Source organism: Brienomyrus brachyistius, chromosome 5 (assembly GCF_023856365.1).
Source record: "Brienomyrus brachyistius isolate T26 chromosome 5, BBRACH_0.4, whole genome shotgun sequence".
Classification (NCBI taxonomy): Eukaryota; Metazoa; Chordata; class Actinopteri; order Osteoglossiformes; family Mormyridae; genus Brienomyrus; species Brienomyrus brachyistius.
This window is the reverse complement of record NC_064537.1, coordinates 11,691,372-11,712,674: the sequence shown is the minus strand read 5'-3', so window position 1 is coordinate 11,712,674 and position 21,303 is coordinate 11,691,372. Positions and strand designations below refer to the sequence as shown.

At 45.1% G+C, this 21,303-nt stretch overlaps 2 protein-coding genes across 5 annotated transcripts in view; one reads left to right on the top strand and one right to left on the bottom strand.

The window, feature by feature from the left end:
• Positions 1-69: 69 nt before the first annotated feature.
• dgke (diacylglycerol kinase, epsilon) lies at positions 70-11,969 on the top strand. Its single transcript, XM_049015000.1, has 11 exons — positions 70-1,132; positions 3,017-3,176; positions 3,446-3,565; positions 3,917-4,060; positions 5,422-5,579; positions 6,112-6,160; positions 6,328-6,441; positions 6,656-6,727; positions 7,247-7,374; positions 8,885-8,996; positions 9,289-11,969. Exons 1-11 carry the CDS (start codon positions 690-692, stop codon positions 9,502-9,504), a joined length of 1,716 nt encoding a protein of 571 aa, XP_048870957.1. The 5' UTR covers positions 70-689; the 3' UTR covers positions 9,505-11,969.
• Positions 11,970-12,537: 568 nt separating this feature from the next.
• The window catches only part of LOC125742732 (E3 ubiquitin/ISG15 ligase TRIM25-like), a 30,226-nt gene continuing 21,460 nt past the window's right edge, over positions 12,538-21,303 (bottom strand). For all 4 annotated transcript variants that reach the window (XM_049014997.1, XM_049014996.1, XM_049014998.1 and 1 more), the window contains 9 exons: positions 21,013-21,246; positions 20,587-20,749; positions 19,938-19,961; positions 19,766-19,816; positions 19,461-19,526; positions 16,427-16,465; positions 16,040-16,138; positions 15,410-15,463; positions 12,538-15,299 (listed from right to left, as the gene is read on the bottom strand). In XM_049014997.1, the coding sequence (XP_048870954.1) occupies positions 14,767-15,299; positions 15,410-15,463; positions 16,040-16,138; positions 16,427-16,465; positions 19,461-19,526; positions 19,766-19,816; positions 19,938-19,961; positions 20,587-20,749; positions 21,013-21,246 (1,263 nt within the window). In that variant the 3' untranslated portion in view covers positions 12,538-14,766. The remainder of the gene's footprint in view (positions 15,300-15,409; positions 15,464-16,039; positions 16,139-16,426; positions 16,466-19,460; positions 19,527-19,765; positions 19,817-19,937; positions 19,962-20,586; positions 20,750-21,012; positions 21,247-21,303) is intronic.

Here is a 21,303-nt window from a genome sequence, read left to right as displayed (position 1 = left end):
AAGCCCCATCGCTGTGTCACGTGATACTTGCTTATAAGACTGCATGACAGGGTGTCAGCACGACACACAGCTAGGCTATTTATGACAGCTCGCTTCAGGTCGCCAGTCCTTTTGGTTGGAAGCATGACGGCGTGGAGCGAGAAGCAGTGCGTCACGGCTTCCGCTTCCGCCTATTGGTGTTTTCGAGATGACGACACGTTATGGTTTTACGTTAACGGTATTTGTCAGTATATATATTTAGAGAGTAATGTTTCAAAATGAAATTGTTGTTGAGCAGTGGTTATCGATTTCATATGCTTTATTTTGTAAGCACGCAGTGCAGTTTATTAACCGTGTCTAGCTTAACGTTGGCATTGTATAGGAAGACAATGTGCGTAACGTCTGAGTAGCTGAAACTACTTCTGTTAACGCGATGCTGCGGAGCTCCTTTGCTGTTTTAAGGGTGACTTTTGGACCAGTTTGGGACTGTCTTATAAGTGGGCTGTTCTTCCATCGTGTGCCACCCTATCTTATGAGATAATGTGCACTTTTCATTCAGTTGGCTAGCTACTGAGTCATGCAGCAAGAAGGCGCCTGTTCTGCTTCCACCTACGCAGGACATTAAAATACGACGAAAGGGCAAAAGCTTTAATCATTATTTCGCGAATTACAACGTTGCCATCTATCTGCTGTAGAAGGCATTCGGGTTAATGGAGGTGGAAGAAAACAACGAACAACTCGACGAAGGCAAATGGCAACTCCTGGGGTGGACGTTCCTGGCAGTGGTAGCGCCGGTGATCATTACTCTGTGGTGCAGTATACAGCGCTCCAAACGCAAAACGCTCATACGGGAAATATTCCGGAAAAGCAAACACGGCTGGCACTACACCGACCTCTTCAGCAAACCGACGTATTGCTGCGTGTGCTCGCAGCACATCCTACAGGGTGCTTTTTGTGACTGCTGCGGGCTCTGCGCAGACGAGCAGTGCCTGCGCGCGGCCGACCGCAAGCTACAGTGCAAGGAGATCGCGGCCCCGCCGCGAGCGGACGGTGCGCTGGCGCACCACTGGGTTCGGGGCAACGTGCCGCTCTGCAGTTACTGCGCGGTGTGCAAGCAACAGTGCGGCACGCAGCCTAGTCTGTGCGACCTAAGGTAAACCCGGCTGCTGCACTGAAGTCTCCGGAATCGCACGCAGATGCCACCTTATTATTTATTCGCTCTGAATAATACGCGATCTGTAAGAATTAGGGTAGGATATGTAATCATGTAACTAAAATTGATTCATGCTGAAGTCAGTTTTAAAACTGGACGTCCAGAGAATTCCATCAGAAAACCCAGGCCCCCTATTTTCTCCGGTAGTTTAATCACTGATGTAATTTCCTTTACCCATTCACCCATTTTCTATACCTGCCTATTATATTTTGATGGAAAGCTTCATAACATGTTTCTCTTTGTTCGGGGATATTGGTGTTACGCTTTTTTTCTCTTCGCCATTTATGATTTTATTTAAACCAGATATATTACAATTTAGATGTGTGCTGAGGGAAGGTAGTTAAAGAGTTGTCTATTATTCGTCAGTAACCAGACGGACAGGTTAATGGTGATGAAAACGTATATCTTAGGATGTTTTGGGTGCACAGCTGGGTATAATTGTCACCAGTTGCAGTCCTGTAGTGCACTGTGGTTATGAAAGATGGATATTATTATTGTTATTGATATTATCCTTTCATCTCCGTATAGGACGGGGCTGGATAACCCTGCTCCTGGAGAGCTACCACCCTGCAGAGCTTAGCTGCAGCCCTAATTTAACACACCTGATAACAGATAATCAGGCCCTTTCGGTGGTATCTCAGTATTAGAATCAGCTACAGTTTGTTTAAGCAAAGCTGGCTCTGATACAGAGATGCCACGAAGGGCCTGATTATCTGTATCAGGCGTGTTAAATTAGCGCTGCAGCTAAACGTTGCAGGGCGGTTGGATCTCCAGGAGCAGGAAACAGCAGCCCTGATGTAGGACACATGGCTGAGGTACACCCTGGATGGGATGCCAGGCCATTTGAAGGGTATATACAGCTTGTATGCACAAACACAAGCAAGTTCTTGTGGCAGTGATCAAAATGGAAACTGCATTCGAGTTCAAAGATTCGTGGATTTTTATATTTGCCACATGAAAGGTATACAGTGAAATTAGAACCTGCAGTGAAACCCAACCATAATGAAATAAATCAAGAAACAAATAAGACAGAAAAAATACTATAATAAATATGTTATATGAAATAAATAAGGAACAGAAATTTATACTGGAAAATAAAAACCAGAGTTGTGCAATATGGCTCAAATAAAGTATGTTACGGGTGAGTGTTAAATTCTAAGTGTTGTACAAGTATTTAGTAATCATGGCAGAACCTTGTTCTGAGAGACTGCAGAAGCATTTTCAAGATCTAAAACTGATAAAAAGGCAGCCCTCCCCAGATGGGACTCGAACCCACAACCACTGGCTTAGAATGCCAGTGCCTTATGCATTAGACAACTAACTGCCTTGGATTTGGTGGTATTCCTGTTTCGCTAACCCTTTATACAGATTGCTCGAACCATTGAAAAATTGTTGAATTTCAATGGAAAATTTCTGGGTGTTTTGCTTTAGAGAAATAACAACAAAGTATCGGCTGGCAAAAAGAATAAGAAACATACTTTTAATTTTGTAAAAAAAAACATATAAATGTGGCTTTTCTAGAGGGAAATGTTAAGTTGAATCAGAACTGCTTTAGGGTCTGTTTTTATACTTCCTTCCAGTCATTATGCTTAGCTGCCAGTCCCTATTATAAGTCCGCTATAATTCGTTGTAGGGTCATGCCTGCACGCTCCTTTCCTTCGCGTTTTCTTGTTCTAGTTGATATGTGCGCCGCTCTTTTGTCTTGTGGTGGGATCTCAGCTCACATTTCGGGGGCCGTACCGGACAGGTCGGGACAGGCCTCCGGAGCCACTGTTATCTGGCGTCGTTATTGGCCCGCTGACCGCACCGGTGACTGTCTTGTAGGTGCATTTGGTGTCAAACCACGGTGCATGATGACTGTAAGGCCGGCCTGGAGGACGAGGACCGCTGTGACCTGGGCGAGTTCCGCAGCCTCATCATCCCGCCGCATTATCTCCACCACGTCAACAAGCTGCGTCGCCGGCACCCTGACGAGTACGTCAAGGTAGGGGGTTCTCTGCTGCAGTGGCGGCCCCACACTTTTCCGCTTGTGGGATCAGAGTCATCGGAAAGGATCAAGGATTTAGGGGCAAGGGTCACCAAAACTGCTTTTATATGGCTACGAGGACTGGTGCCTCAGTGTGTTGTGTATATATATATATATTTTTATCTGCATATTACAGAGATGTGCTAGAAACAGCAGTGGACTTTGCAGATGTTCCTGCGTGTTGCTTAGCTGGGTCTTTCAGTGTTTGAGCGTGTCTGTGGCTGTAGTTGGCAGCTGTCTGTGGAAGTGGCTGGACGCCGGTGCTCGTCCTGGCAAACACGCGCAGTGGCAACAACATGGCCGAGGCGCTGCTGGGGGAGTTTCGCACCCTCCTCAACCCCGTCCAGGTCAGTGCGTCCTGCCATTCTGATGGACAGCATTTACAGCATCGTCATCATTAAACTTCCTGTTTGGTTTAGTTGGTGCTTTTATCGAAGTCGACTTTGAAACAGCTGGATGTATTTATGTCACTGTTCCACTGAACTGCTTTTGTTAAGGTTTCAACAGTTTTTTTTTTTTTCCTTGTACTTAAGCCAGTTTGCTTGCGGACTAACTTGTGGTGTGTAAAATACAAATATATTTTTAAAAAATCACCTGATCATGTGTCCATGCAGCTACTGAAAATTGTCAGCTGTATATCAGCGTGAGCATGCTGGCCTGATCTGACTCCTATGGTCTCCGCTTCCATCTCTGCATAGGTGTTTGATCTGACCAAGCTGCCTCCGGCCAGGGCCCTGCAGCTATGCACTCTGCTGCCACCAGGGAGCGTGCGCGTGCTGGTGTGTGGGGGGGACGGGACCGTGGGCTGGGTGCTGGACGCCATCGACACCATGAAGCTCAAGGTGAGCATCAGCCCTTGAGCCGTTCCCCTGCCTGCGTAGTCCCTCTTCCCGGGGGTTCCGCTAACTGGGTACCACTTTACCTCTGTTGCCATGGAAACATCTGGTCACATGGTCAGTGCTTTTATATATGATCACAGGGCTTGTTCAGTGCACTGGTTTGTCGGATGCCAAATTGTCAGTTTTGCAGGCTGTGTGTCTGCTTGCACTGCGTAGCTCTGCTGGAGCCAGTGCTCCTAGACAGGCCGTGCATAGCAGAATGTGCTCAGAGCTGTGGGTCCCAGTTACATCACTGGGATTGCTTTCCCTGAGCCTGAGATTTACTGTAACTGGAAGTCTTTTGCTAATCGAAAAAAACCAGCATGAAGACAGTGTCTGGCACCTGGTGCTGTTTCCAGATGGTTTGTGAGGATGATTACATACTAGTATTTGTTGTGAACAGTTTCAGCAATTATAGTGTCAGCATTTACATTTACATGTGTAAAATTCATGCTAAGGGCTGTGCTAAAGGGATCCTCAGTCCCGCTTAGTGACTCAGCTTTTTTGTCACTAGATGGTGCAACACATACAGCAGGTGGCGCTGTTCCATAATTCAGGTCAACAGCTTCTTGGGTGTACGTGTGTGTGTATTACGTTGTAGGGATCAAATGTCCCCACAATGTAATAAAACCTGTTATTTTGACGTTGTGGGGACCCTTATTTCAGGGGAAACTCAATTTTATAAAAATCTGTGACTGCAATCAAAAAACTAAAAATGCCAAATGTCTTGTACTTTGGTTAATTACAGTTAAGGCTAGGGCTGGGTTAGGGTTGAGGTTGTCATAGTTAGGATTAGGATTATGCCCATAGAAATCAATGCTGAGTCCCCACAAAGATATAGGTGCCTGATCTATAGCGCTGCACGACGTCACGTCGTAATGTGTGAAATTTCCTCGAGAAGCACTGCAATATTTACAAAGCAGAAGAATGAGATTAAATTACCCAAAATCAACTATAGCCCAGTAAAACTTATCTGGCAATAAAGTGCGTGAGATTAGTTGGTAATGTTGCTGCGAGTGTGTCAATAGACAGACCGGAGTGCAGACAAATGCAGTGGGATTATTGCACATGCGCGCCATATATCATGCAGCCCTACCAATCTGTGTGTGTGTCTGTGTCCAGTATCACTGGCAAATATTGAAATACTGTAACCGCAACAATTGCACAGCAAATTTTTTTGTCGTGAAAATTCTTCCTAGTTTTATCACGAGTGCATGAGTGGTTCTTGATAATATTTTTGCATCCGTTTAGGCTGCGCCCAATGAGTCAGGTTATTTAGAGGATAACTAAACTCAGTATGCATGTCTGGTTATCTCTCTCTCTAGGGCCAAGAGCAGTTTATCCCGTGGGTGACCGTCTTGCCCCTCGGCACAGGGAACGACCTGTCCAACTCGCTGGGCTGGGGGGCGGGCTATGCTGGAGAGATACCCGTCGAGCAGGTGTTGAGGAACATTATGGATGCTGAGGTGGTCAACATGGACAGGTACGCCCCCCCCATCACATCTGTGCCATTTGCTGGGTAGCATTTGGTAGTGCTTGGCTCCTCATGTTAGCGTTTTCCATCTATCTCACTTTTTTTTGTTTTAAATTAACGTGTTATTTTGCATACCAGCTTCCCTTATCTGAACCAGTTTGCATGTTTTGAATAAGTATTACACTGGGGCCAGATATCTGCATAAAAAACAAATGTAAATTGCCATAGCAGTTCTCTTCCTGGCAGAGAGAGAAATTGCAAGTCCAGAAAGTAAAAATCCAAACCATAATTTAGTTTTTAGAGCATTAAGAGTCTCAGTCACACAGTGTTCTGGTTGAAAGAGAGCAACAGTCTGGCTTTTTACTTTCTGGACCTGAAAGTTCCACCTCCGCTTCCTGTAATACATTTTGACATTCGGCATATATTGCCTGGACGATTTTTCTTACTTGATCATGTTTTGGTCTTTTTTTGGTTGTTTTACATCTGAACAGTTTCTTATTTGTTAGTAGTTATTGGTTAATGATTGGTGAATAATCTTTAGGTGGAAAGTCCAGGTCGCTTCAAAAGGATACTATTTCCGGAAACCAAAAGTGAGTAAATGTGGTTGAAATTTAACTTCTGTAGTATTTGATACCTTTTTAATCCAGTGATTTGAACTCGGAGTTCTGTGCTTGTTTGCTTTTTGAAATGTTCTTATTGATTCCAGTGCTGCGATTTTTTTTATTTTTTTTATTTTTTATTTTTTTTCTCCTGCCAGGTTCTATCCATGAACAACTATTTCTCTGTGGGCCCAGATGCGCTCATGGCCCTGAACTTTCACGCCCATCGTGAGAAGACGCCTTCGTTTTTCTCCAGTCGCATCATCAACAAGGTGCGGCTGGGGGCTGCTTAGCCATTTGATGTCAGACACTGCAGACCGTACAGTGCCATAAAACTGCAGGTGTTCTGCATCCATGATTAATTGTTAATGGGCGGATTGTCTGCTCTGACAGGCAGTTTCTTGCTCTGATTTTCATTTATAGTGTAAGTTGCCCTGTTACCCTCCTACCCCGTTTTAGTGATTTATGCTTATTTTACTCACCCAGGCAGTTTACTTTCTGTACGGGACCAAGGACTGTTTGGTGCAGGAGTGCAAAGACCTGGATAAAAAGATTGAGGTATGTGGAGTTGAAGCTTCACTTGCCCCCCACTCCACCCACCCCCCTCCCCCTCCCCTCCCCCCCCCCCCCCCCCCCCCCCCCGCTATGTCTGTACAATTGAAATCAAATCATGTCATGCTCTGCCTCCCCCAGTACTTTCGGCAGTTTTGTCATAGCCAGTTGGCCTTTAAACTCTTCCCTCGATGTCACCCCTGCCCACTGACGGCTAGTTATGGCTGACTCGTGGCTGGAGGTAGAATGCTAAGTGGATCGCGTCTCTCGCAGTTGGAGAACTGCCAGGCCGCAGGCCACCGCCACGTCCCCGACAGGGAACAGCTGGCTGCCCTCGGAGGACAAGCGTGACAAACAGTGTCTGTTATGTTGAGGGTTTCCAGCTGGACCTAGACAGCTGGTAACATAGCCTGGACTCTGACCGCAGCCCTGCTTGTAATACCCATCCTGGCCTGGCTGTGGCTTGGATGTCCGGGCGGCTCTGAGATGTTCGGGCCGTAACATCCGCCGTGTTTCTGCCCGTAGCTGGAGCTGGATGGGGAGAGGGTGAACCTGCCCAGCCTGGAGGGGATAATCGTCTGCAACATCGGCTACTGGGGGGGTGGCTGCCGTCTCTGGGAAGGAATGGGGGATGAGCCGTGTCCGCCGACGCGGTGAGTGTGAAACGAGCCCATCGTGCTTTCACGTTCAGTTAAATAAGCTTTGTTGTGCAAGAATTGGATCTCAGCAGAATAACATTAAACAGCAGGCAGCTGGAGGGTTTCTTTAAAGGAATGCTAGGTTAGTTTTTCTCACTTTGCACAAAGGAAGTCATACCTGACATTTCTCTGAGTGAACATTTCTCAAGTGGTTAGGGGTATATACATTTATGGCACTCGAATCATTTCAGTATTTCACACAGGCCACTGTACATCACCTCTAGCCATTTTGCAGTTTTTGTCAGTTCTTCAAATAACAGAATCTTTGCATCACTTCTGCCTCGAACCCAGCATGTTTTATTTAAGTTCATCCTGCCCTTATGTTGACCCCCTTTGTCTTCTCTTTTCTACACACCATTGAGCAAGACTGACCACCCACTCCAGTGATATCAGCGGTTTCCAATATACTTCATAAGCTCCCTTGAATGTCCATCACTGGTATTAAATGAATCGACCACAATCATCCTTAGCATTTATATGTACACTCACTGGCCACTGTATTAGGTACACCTTGCTAGTACTGGGTTGGACCCACTTTTGTCTTCAGAACTGCCTCACTTCTTTGTAATATAGATTCAACAAGGTGCTTGGAACATTCCTCAGATATTTTGGTCAATGTTGACATGACAGCATCACACAGATGCCGCAGGTCTGTCAGCTGCACCTTCATTATGCGAATCTCCCGTTCGTCCACATCCCATAGGTAAGATCTGTATACCATGGAGGCCATTTGAGTACAATGAACCTACCATGTTCAGCAAATCGGTCTGAGAAAATACGAGCTTTGTAGCATGGGGTGTTATTGTGCCGGAAGTAGCCATTAGAAGCTGGGTGCACTGTGGTCATAAAGGGATGGACATGGTCAGCAACAACACTCAGGTAGGCTGTGGCATTTTAAGCAATGCTCAGTTGGTATAATAGGGCTCAAAGTATGCCAAGAAAATATCTTCCACACCATTACAGGACCAACAGCAGCCTGAATTGTTGATACAAGGCAGGATGGATCCATGGTTTTCATGTTGTTTATGAAATTTTTAATTAAAGGCTTCTGGATATTTAGCTTGTTCTCGATGAATGATGCACTCTGTGCTCCACACACAATCAAAGATCTGGAATGGGAGTCATTGCTGCTTAAAGGGACGGCCTCAGACTCGCCATGGGCTGCAACAGTGCGTTCCCTTGCTCTGGATCGCTCTCTGTGTCATTCGGGACGTTGCATTCCAGCAAGTGCGTGGCAGTGGCCAGTGCGTGGCAGTGCTTGCTGCTTCAGCCGCATCCAGTAGAAAGAACAGCTAAGAGTATACGCTACAGAAAACAGATGGACAATAACCATGCAGTAGTGCAGTGAAAATGAGGAATGTTTCATCTTTGCATGTCGCCTATGTAGTCTAAATGATGAGTGTGACCTACACCCATCCATCCATGTAATCGTTCCGAGCTGTGTACTTCTCTGTCTCTCCCGCAGTTTGGATGACGGCCTGTTGGAGGTGGTTGGGGTGTTCGGGTCCTTCCACTGTGCCCAGATCCAGGTCAAACTAGCCAACCCTGTACGCCTGGGCCAGGCTCACACAGTGCGGGTGAGTCTATTCACCGTGTCTCTATGGATCTACGTTTGCGGCCCTTCCTTTGAAGAAGCCTCTAGTACAGTGTTTCCCAACCCAGTCCTTGGGGCTCCCCAGAGAGTCAACGTTTTTGCTCCCTCTCAGCTCCCTGTTACTCCCGACTCGCGGTAAAACATGGACTGGATTGGAAAACACTGCTCTAGAAGATTTGGTAGCACTACAGAGTTTCACGGGGGAGTCTCTCTGTTGTCAGAGGGCTGTTAAGACACCAGCCTTAAAGGATAAAGGCCCGTTTCTGTGTCCTCAGTTGGTGCTGAAGGGCTCCCGGATGCCCATGCAAGTGGATGGGGAGCCCTGGGCCCAGGGGCCATGTACGATCACCATCACACACAAGACCCGGGCGCCCATGCTGTACCACAGCCTGGAGCAGACGGATGATGAGGAGGACGATGACTCCAGCTGCTCTGACACGGACGCCCTCAAGACCGATGCCAAACCAACAGAGCTAGTCAACCATATGTAGCGTAGACACCTCTCCCCCCCCTCCAGTCATCTGTTGGTTCAGTCCGGCCCTTCAGCAATCCCTCCAATGCCTGCACACTCCCAATTATGTTCCGTGTCACAGTGATTCAGGTGGCGCTCTTGATTCGGGAGGATGGGTGGGGGGGGTCTTATCAGTCGTGGCTTGTGCTGTACTCAGATGTCAGGGTACGACTTTTGCACTGATTCCATTTGCCACTGTTGCCATGAGGCCATCCTCTTGCCTGACCACGACTGACTGCAAAGGGTGTGGTTGCCTTTGCACAGCCCAGGTTTAGCACTGACTAATAAGGCAAATAAGGACACTGTATTTACCTTTTGAAAGGTAGAGGTGTATGCCAACACACTGGAGAGTTTAATTGCCATGTTGTGAGTCTCAGTACACTGCACACTGCATGCACCACCTCTCGTGATCCGGGTTCAGGTATCTGGGTGGTTGAGATAACACTACATTAGGTGATCCCAACGTTTTGATGTCTGCAGGCCTGTGAAGCAGGCAGCGGCTCCAGCCAAAATTTTCCAAGAGGGAGCACTCACTGTATGGAAATATAGGACCTGTCTTCTATTTTTGTGGATCTGTATAGGACACGGTATTTTATTCTACAGTGAGGTAATCCAGTGATGTACAGGACAGGTGCCAACTGTTCACCAATATTTCATGGCAGGGTTCAGTACGGGTCACGGACCAATACCGGCCCGTGGACTGGGAGTTGGGCGCCTCCGCACATCTTCCCAGACAGCTTGCAAAGCAGCTCACCGCAGTGAGAGCACTGACATCTTCAGTACTACTGTTTAGTGTTGCGCTTGTTCATTTCTGTTGCACTGCTCCGTATAATATTCTTACTTAGATAATTCTGGTTCTCCATGGTTGTGGAGAAAAGGTAGTTTACACAAAAAAAATGTCTTTCCCACCAAAGAGGAAGTTTATTTATGAAATGTCTATATATATGTTCGTGTTCACTGTATGGCATGTCTTATTTTCTGATTATATACCGATTCATTTATGTGGAGAAATCTTGCCGCTCCAGCTTATTATAGGTATTATTATAGGTATGAGGTAACAGTGCTGCCTACTGAGCTGCCCAGGACATATTAAAAAACAATCCCACTCATTAAGGGTCTGATCTGAGCAGTGATGCAGCTGGTATGTGGCATAGACCCTGCGTTTGTGTTCTTGCACTGCACTGATGGGTAAATAGCAGAACACTACCTCTCCATAGGATTTAAATGACCTGTCTGGGGTGAATAAATGAATTTACGCCCTTATTGTTATAGTGGGGTAGAATGGAAGTATTTTACCTGGGCTAATGTGCTGGGGGCACGAAGATGATATTTTATGCAATGATGTTGATGATCCCGTCATGTCTAAGACAACCGACTTACGACGATGCTTTTGTGTGGCTTCGTAAGTGCCCTTCGAAGCTATGCATCATTTATGAATGTTTGCAAACCGATTGTGAAGATTGCAGGGCTCCTGATGGCTCGTGTTTGAGCGGCGCCTGTTTACAGCTGGCGTCAGCACCTGGCGCACAGTATATGAAAGTCTCCTGTATGGCTGTGGAAAAAAAAATGCCTGTGTTGTGTGTCCTCTTACACACATACGCCATGAAAACACATTTGAAGAAAGCAATGAGGCCTTCTGGATCTTGGTTAGTTATGTTTACGAGTCGCTGATAACATTTTTACCACCACCCATCCTGGACAGGGTGGCAGTCGGCCTGGAGCCTGTCACATACAGCACAGAGATCTGGGCTGGGGGGTGCATCTGTCTCAGATGCCGTCCCATTCCAGGGCACATGAAGAAGTACATGCGGTTTTATGTATTTTAGATGTAAAGCAAATGCAGCATATCACTGTTTAGGAAAAATACAATTCATGCCTTGTCAGACATTATGAAAGCAGGTGGACAGAAATATTCCAGTTTTTTTGGAATATTTTGTAATATGTTTTTGTTTTGATTCATGTTGGTCGTTTTGTGAGTTTTTCCACCTCTGGGCCCTGTATGACAAAGCAAGATTTCTTGTTTAGCCAGAAAACTTCTCAGATTTACGGTCCCCCAGTTTAAATGGATTTTATCTTCATCCACTTACATTTAGGCCAGATTACCTTAAATCTGACAAGTCATCTGGCTAAGCAAGAAATCCTGCTTTGTGTCCCAGGCCCCTGCGTGTTTTTTGGTGTTTTAAACTTGTGAAGTCCTCACTATTTAATGTGCTGTTTGGAAAATGCTCCTTGAACCTTCAAGCCTTGTCTCCGCTTGCCTGCATTCACATATTGAACCACAGAGTTGAATTTCAAAGCGTTTTGCTTTAACCTTGCAGTAATTGCACACTTGTTGCAATGATGCATCCTATAGCCAGAAAGGGGTAATTTTGTGGTGGAGGCGGTGACTGAATAAAAATAACAATTAAATGACCACTGGCCTAAAAAATAATGAAGAGAACTTTCCTTCCTTGTTTTCTCTTTTCTTGTTTGCTAAAAGATCAGTAAGGGGATCAGATGGTAACTCTAGGATGATAAGTTTAATGGGGGGGGGGGGGGGGGTGGACAGTGGCGAAAACCAAACCATAATGAATCTGATAGATGTGAAACCCTCAACGTTGCTTCAACCATTGAATTGAATCAACTAATCAGAAGGGTTCATCTTTATCCCTCTTTGATATGATTTGGTGTTTGAATAGAATAGACGTACCTCCTCATCTTTTCCATAACACAGACAAGTGAGAACCTGCGGTCACAACATACGGTCAGCCAGTGTCCAACACTCATGAAGCAATCGGGGTAAAATAATTAGTCTGGCCATCCCCAGGGTAAAAAACAGGTTCTTCAACACCAATCTGTAATCACTCAAGCCACCCAGACGAAAGGGGAGAGAACTGCTTTAACTGGTAAGTGGCAAGTTGATGAAGAGACCACTGGTAAAGCCACAAAACAAACCCCAGGCCCCTTACTGTTAAAAGGTCTGCACTCTGCAGACGTATATGCAACATAGACACAAACGTGATTTGTGAAGGAATCACCATAGAAAATACATTTTATTATTACTGCCATCCATTGAGCCCTGACAGATGCACGTTCTTTGCAGGACACAAATCATACAAATCACATCTCTTATGAGCTAGAACATGATTTTGGTTTCATTTTGTCTATCAACTTACTATTCTTTTATTCCTTCCAAAATTCCCTAGGTGACTTTTTAAATATTGTATACTAATTGCCCCCAAATACTATGGCAACAGAAATGAACATCACCTGTTTATTTGGGTGTGATTTCCATCCAAGTACGTTTGGAAGAACAAGACCAGCGATGGTACAGGGCCCAATTCCCTTGTGTCACAGCTGGATCACATTGCTATTAACTGTGTTTTGCTAAAGCAAAAGACAGTGATGACCAGGGGCCAACACCGTGCTGAATTCTCATGACCCTTCTAGCCAGTGTATACAGTTTACGTATTTAGCAGACAATCCAAAAGGCCATCCTTGGAGCAACTGGCAGTTAAGGGCCTCGCTCAAGGAGCCAACAATGAGCTCACTCTAGGCCTCGGATTTGAACCAGCAACCTTCCAGTCACAGACACAGCATCAGAAGCCACTAAGTCACAGCCCCTAAGAAGAGAACCTTTTAAACTAACCAAAGACATGTCACCTCAAATAGTAGAACATTTCAACACCCAAATCTCAATAAAAGTTAAACAACACAACTTAAATCCCAGTTCCCAACTGATTTCTGAAATCCTAATGAATGGGACTTATTGCTTGTGCATCACAATTCATATTTTATCTTTTCAGTTAAAACATAGTGATAAACCTGGAAATTATTACCAAACTTGAACTGCTTTAAGTAAACATTAAGGCTTTTGACTTTACCATTAATACACCAGATTCAAAAATCGACTGGATGTTCCACTGGGAGTCTGTATAATATGGAGGAGGTCTATAATCTCTCCAGATTCTCAGTTTCATCAGCAGCATCAAATTCTGGATGTACAACGTGACCAGCACCGCTGAACACATCAGTCACTCCAGTGAACACCAGTGACAAAAAGCATCTGGTTTCTGATTCCAGTCCCTAGCTAGTGAACCACAAGTGCTATGCTCAGGGTACATGGCCAGAGGGTTTTCTGGAATTTTAACATTTTTTCTCATGGTCACACTCAGGATGTGAAAAGAGAATTTTCAGCTGCGCAGTGGAAGCTTAGCTTTGAGATACCTGTTAGCATACTGACATTGTTTACTCATGTTACAGGGCACATGGCGCTGTACAGCTTCTCAGTGAAGCTCATAACAAAAGTAGCTGCTTGGTACCTGCTGCCGTTAAACGTGAGGCATCACAGAATAATTATCATATTGTTGCTGTCCGACGTCCACAATTTAATGACTGTGACCTTTTACTGTAGATGGATGGAATTCTCCTCTGTCTACTGGTAGTACTGGTATGTATTCATATGTATTCATGAAGGTCATTTGTATGGATTACTTTATATCACTAATTTTAACAACATTAACAGCTAGATAGCTAGATAATTAGCATCATTGTTAACCGTGAATATAAAGTGAGATTGGATTGTATTTTGTCAGGGACGTATTTGCCTCCCTGACAACAACCCATGTAAGTCCATTTAAAACATTAACCCGTTCACTGCTGGCTGTGTGAAGGCAGGTTCCCCTTTCTGGCACTGAGGGAGTCTCATTATGATGTTTAAGGTTCATTTTGCAATGTAGTTTATGAGAAGATGGATTTTTTTTCACACTTCTGAAACAATGAACTTTTAGAGGTGTACATGTTTTTCCATTGGACAGCAACAATATACTCCTAGCTATTGGTATTTATATTAGTTTTCAGTTTGTGTTTTTTCAGAACCAAAAAATGGTATGATTATATAAATGTTAAAAAAAACATTATTTTCATAAACAAAATGATGCGTAATAATCAAAGTTTGATTTCATCCATCCATCCATCCATTTTCCAAACCGCTTATCCTACTGGGTCATGGGGGGTCCGGAGCCTATCCTGGAAGCAATGGGCACGAGGCAGGGAACAACCCAGGATGGGGGGCCAGCCCATCGCAGGGCACACTCACACACCATTCACTCACAAGTTTGATTTCATTATTAGGTATATGATAAAATTATTGTTTGTATTATTCACCCCCAGTAATGTCATGCTAACTACTGTCCTATTTGACAATATTCAACATTAGCACCAGGTTATAAATGTGCTTTGGATAATTTGCACGGGCATCTGCTCAGTTGGTCATCTTACACAGAGTGACGTGAGAACCACTGGAGAAGATCCAGAAGGCTGGATAAACTGGCTGTGAGAAGCGCTGAATGAAAGTGTAGAAGGGGTAGGCCCTGTCAGCCACGTTGTAGAAGGTGATGGTGCCCTGATCGCAGTCCAGTAGGATGCCTACCCGACTGGGGTTGAGGTTTTCCAGCACTGTCTCACTGCTGTTGTGCCAGGCAGAGAGCATAAAGTTGGACCACTCCAGGCACCAGGACTGGCTGTTGCGGCCCAGCCGGCTGGCGGGGCCATCGCGGTCCATGCTCTTGTAGGCCAGGCCGAGGCCGCAGAAATTGTTGCTGCTCATGTTGACCTCCCAGTAGTGGCGTCCTTGAGAGAAGCCCCTGGTGCCCAGCACCTGGTTCCACAGGGCAAAGCGTTCGGGCCCGTCAGGGTAAGGACTCGGCTCGTCAGATGCCATGGCCTTCGTGAAATTCTCCAACAGGAGGATGCACTTGTGGGCCGTCATGGGGTCCAGAGTCAGTTCAACGCCATCTGGTAAAAGGGTGGGAAGAATCAGTCACCGCACACCAACATTCCGGAATATTCCATCGAGTTACAAGGAGAAACAAACCTCCACGACTTTGAACAAGAGACAAACTCACACTTCAGTAGATCACTTGTAGTAGCAGAAACAACACTTGGGACTTTTTTTGGTTCTGAAAAAAAGCAAACTGAAAATTAATGTAAATACCTATAGCTAGGAGTCTAGCTGCATCCTTGCAATTTACGGCATGGGCCGTATTTTTCAGCTGAACTAGACATGTAATACAAGGCATTCTCAGCCCTTTGACCCTCATCACGAATGCAGTGACACCACAAACTGAGCAGCTGATCATCATCACCATTATAATAGCTGTACACTTATGTTTGGTTATAAGGCTGACATGTCCTGGGGGATTGGAATCGAGTCCCAGAGGTCTGTATCACACAGTGGTTAATTGTTCTTTGTTGTCACTGGCCTTTCACACTACATGATTTCACTGTGATTTATTGTTGGTGTGCTGTTCTTGCATAAATGCTTTCCTATTATTATGCTGGAAATTAAGATAAATAATATATAAAAAGGAATTAAATTGTATAATTCAGTTTTATGCTCTAGGTCTCTGAATAAATGAAATTATGTACCGTACATGTAAATGTGCATGTTGTGTGACGTAATAAAATCCAGAGCAAACTCCATACTAATGTGCAACTGAAAATCGGCACATATGGAAAACGGTGCTTCTGCTTACCATGGGGGACATAAAGGCCCAGGGCTTTTGGTGGCTCATTAGTGTTCATTAAAGGAGCGGCTAGTTCTCGTGGAGGATGTGGTGGTTTCTTCTTAGTTTCTGAGAGAGATTAGTTTGTATCAGCTGGCAAACTTAACCAGACTCAAAATTTCCAATTTTCTCGGCATGTCGTATTATTCAGCTTCACAAATGCTCTGCAATTTTTTTGGGTGTTAAATCCAATCCATTGGTATTTTTCACAACCCAAAAAAAATGTGCAGTGGAATGCAAACTGGATCATCTCTTTCTTAAATGCAAATTGAAACACTCTAGACTGTATGTACAAATGAAAAGGTCATTTCAACTGAAAATCACAAAATGGAATGTTGATGCATTAATGTTTCTTACTGTAAAAGTTTTCACCCTTCACTTCCTTGGGATTGGGAACTGAAAGCAAACATTAAAAGAATAAGCGAGGGTGTAACAGATGGCAGAAACACCAGAGGTACCCAGACCGAACCCATCGGAGAGCTCAACCCTCCACACGGTTCTAGGTAAAATGTTCAGAAAGAAAATCTGTTTCCTGATCAAAAAGGATGCATCTTCATTGACAGTAATAGACAGGTGAACACGCTCATCCAGAAACAGTGACTTTAAAATAATATATGTATATATGCACAAGTTACAGCACTACGGACAGCAGGCATCTGTCAAAATTCAGCACCAGAGAAGAACATCTGGATCTGTGCCCCGTGCGATGATTCGTGTAAAATTTCTGTTGCTTGTGTGTGTTTGTGCTCAAGTCCTGCCAACCTCTCTCCCTTTCTCTCGTTGTCTGACAAACACACACACACACACACACACACACACACGTAAGGTATACCTATCCTTATGGGGCCCGCTCATTCACTTCTATGGGAAAAATGCTGACGCTAACTATGACAACCTTAACCCCCACCCTGCCATAACCATAAGTAACCAAGCAAAATACAAGAGTTTTTGCATTTTTAGTTTTTTCATAGCAGTCACTGATTTTTATAAAATAGAGTTTTCCATTATGGGGACCTGGAAACCGGTCCCCATAAGGGAAAAAAATGGATATTTATCATGTTATGGGGACATTGTGTCCCCATAAGGATAGGTATACCCTCTCACACACACACACACACACACTCACACACACACATATAGACATGGACAAAATTGTTGGTTCCCTAAAAGCTCATTGAAACAATGCTTCATTTCTCCTGAAAAGTGATTCAGTTACGGTAAAAGCAATTGTCTAATGTATACCTGCATGCCTCACTGTATGTAATACAATAAATCAATAAAATTATGAAAAGAAATTATTTGCTGTTTATTTTACATCCATCCATCCATCCATCCATCATCTCCCGCTTAATCCGGAGTCGGGTCGCGGGGGCAGCAGCCTCAGCAGGGAGACCCAGACTTCCCTCTCCCCGGCCACTTCGTCCAGCTCCTCTGGGGGGACCCCGAGGCGTTCCCAGGCCAGCCGAGAGACATAGTCTCTCCAGCGTGTCCTGGGTCTTCCCCGGGGTCTCCTCCCAGTGGGACATGCCCGGAATACCTCCCCAGGGAGGCGTCCCGGAGGCATCCTGATCAGATGCCCGAGCCACCTCATCTGGCTCCTCTCGATGCGGAGGAGCAGCGGCTCTACTCTGAGTCCCTCCCGAATGACTGAGCTCCTCACCCTATCTCTAAGGGAGAGCCCAGCCACCCTGCGGAGGAAACTCATTTCGGCCGCTTGTACCCGCGATCTCGTTCTTTCGGTCACTACCCAAAGCTCATGACCATAGGTGAGGGTAGGAACGTAGATCGACTGGTAAATCGAGAGCTTTGCCTTTTGGCTCAGCTCTCTCTTCACCATGACAGACCGATGCAGCGCCCGCATGACTGCTGACGCCGCACCGATCCGCCTGTCGATCTCCCGCTCCATCGTTCCCCCACTCGTGAACAAGATCCCGAGATACTTAAACTCCTCCACTTGGGGGAGGACCCCATCCCCAACCCGGAGAGAGCACTCTACACTTTTCCGGCTGAGAACCATGGTCTCGGATTTGGAGGTGCTGATTCTCATCCCAGCCGCTTCGCACTCGGCTGCGAACTGCTCCAGTGAGAGCTGAAGGTCACGGTCCGATGAGGCCAACAGAACCACATCATCTGCAAAAAGCAGAGACCTAATCCTGAGGTCACCGACCCGGACGCCCTCAACGCCCTGGCTGCGCCTAGAAATTCTGTCCATAAAAACTATGAACAGAATCGGTGACAAAGGGCAGCCCTGACGGAGTCCAACCCTCACCGGAAATGAGTCCGACTTATTGCCGCCCATGCGGACCAAACTCTGGCACCGGTCATACAGGGACCGAACTGCCCTTAAAAGGGAGCCCGGTACCCCATACTCCCGGATCACTCCCCACAGGACTCCCCGAGGGACACGGTCGAATGCCTTTTCCAAGTCCACAAAACACATGTAGACTGGTCGGGCAAACTCCCATGAACCCTCCAGAACCCTGCTGAGAGTATAGAGCTGGTCTACTGTCTATTTTACAAAGATATGATAAAATAGTATGGACAGATTTGTTGGTGCCCATACAGAGACTATTAATCCTTGTATTATAATCATGTTTGTCACGGGTGCCTTCAAGCTTTTCATCAGCCATTCAGCCCATTTAAAGGGAAAGAACATGTTACTGTGTTGCTTGGTATGATTGTGTCACCACACTGAACATGGACCAGAGATAGCAAAGTAGAGAGCTGTCTGAGGAGCTCAGAAAGACGATTAAGGCGATAACCATGTTAAAGGTAAAGGCTATAAGACCATCTCCAAGCAGCTTCATGTTCCTGTGACCACAGTTGCCAACGTTTTTAAAAAGTTATAAGGTTCATGGGACTGTAGCAAACCTCCCAGAATGTGGACGCAAGAGCAAATGCAACCCCAGGTTGATCAGAAGGATAACGCAGATAATTGCTCAGGAAGAGTGGGCCAAACTACTGATTGGCAAATGCAGACGGCTCACTGTGAAGTACAGAGATCGCTTGCTGGCAGTGACTGGTGTAAAAGGTGGTGCCACAAAATATTAAATTAATTGTACCATCTTTTTTTGTTCATGCCATTTTCATTTGTTTAATTATATAAAATATTCAACTGAATCAATAATCAAAAGCAAAGTCTGATTTGTGTTAAATATGGAATAAACAGTAAGGGTTGCTATTAAACTGTTATTTTAAAAGTTATTTCAGAGATAGTTGTGTTTTTTTTGTTTGTTTGTGGAAAGGAACCAACAAATTTGTCCATGTTTATATATGTATATCATATAATCATACATCTACAGATATGCAACATGCACATAGAAGTAGACACATGGGAAGAACTACCATTTAACCTAGTCAACCCTACAGTTATGACTGACCCTTAACTTACATGGCAGCTTCTTCCTTGCGCCTTGATTTGGTAAATGCCCAGGGGGCTGACGGAACATTTCGCCACCTAAACTCCCCCCGCCCCCCAGGAAAAAAATTGCTTTAAGTCGGCGACATTGCAGAGTCAAGACATGTCATGTTCTTCAATTCAAAAGCCAAGTTGGGACAAAAGTAAGGAGAAAGAACCGCTGACAACTAGAATTACAGGACTGTTACAACAAAAGGATGGAGTGAAGCTCCACTTCGCGAAACCCCTGAAATAAAAGGTGTATTTTTAAGTCATGGTGGAAACAGTTCGGCACTCACGTGTCCCGCGGACATCAGGCATTGTTGGATGGCGAACTTCTTTATTTATATCTGCAGGGAATAAACATTGCAGCCCTGTTCACAAAATAAAACTTATTTCCCAGAAGGTGCGGATTAAAAAAAGTGCAGACTCAGCAAATCAAAATATCCTTATTTCTTTAATAAAACTCACCATCGACAGATGTGTTGCGAGTATCTGCCAAAAATGCAACTGTCAGAAACATGCACACTTACCATCTATTTCTTACAGAATTCATATGCAACAGGTAAACTACAAAATAGGTAAACTATACAAATACATGCACTGGCGTAAGAGAGAGACTGAGACTGAGACTGAGACTGAGACTGAGGGGACACAACATGATCATTGAAATACAAAGGTCTGTGTGTTGGGGGGTGAATGAAGCCAAATTAAATACGAGGGGGGGGGGGGCACGAGGCAAGGAACAACCCAGGATGGGGGGCCAGCCCATTGCAGGGCACACTCACACACCATTCACGCACACATGCACACCTACGAGCAATTTAGCAACTCCAATTAGCCTCAGCATGTTTTTGGACTGTGGGGGGAAACCGGAGTACCCGGAGGAAACCCCACGACGACATGGGGAGAACATGCAAACTCCACACTCATGTGACCCAGGCTGAGACTTGAACACCCAGCAAATCAAAATATCTTTATTTCTTTAATAAGACTCACCATGAACAAATGTGCTATTTTGTGTATTTGCTAGAAAGGCAACTGTCTGAAGTATGTACATTTATTTCTTTCATTAGTCATTTGCAATCAGAGGTAAACCACACAAATACACACACTGTACCTGCGTTCAGCAGCTGAAGCCTCTGCTCAGCTGGTGCCTTCAACAAGTATTCAAGGAATTTCTTCAGAGCAACAGTGTAGTCCTCAGAGGCTCTCACCTGTCTGGAATTGACATTGACTCTGGGCACATATGGTTCCGCTGCTCGGGGCAGATTTACTTTAGTCTGAAATAGAGGAAAAATGTAACTCAGTTGTCGTTTTGTTACCACTTTTAGCTGGTGCTTTGGACACTGAAGTAAATAATGTCAGTATTTCACAGTTCATGCATTTTGATCTCGTACTCTCATCAGCAGCACCATTTAGTTTAGAAACCCTTAAATTCTGTAACTGAATCACAACATATTTTCTCTGTAACCAGGAACAGTGATATGAATGTGATAAATACAGGTTATTAAGGTATATAATGTGCTTGTGGCCAGGAAAACACCTGCAGGAACATGAATGATTCCTTCTTGCCCAAGAGGCTCTCGATCTGACTTTTCGTTTCCTTCATCTGTTCCACGTTTAGGGTGAATCTCTTCATCAAAGACTGGATCTTCTCATTCCCGCTGTCTTGCTCTTGGTCCACAAGCTTCATGGCTTCCTGCTCACTTCTGTCAATGAGTTCCCGGATTTGCTGAAACTCACTCTCCAGAATCCTCTTCCTGCTACTGGCTGAATCCTGGAGTGGTGAACATGTGCCAGGGGACATTAGAGCACAGGACAAGCGCTACACTCA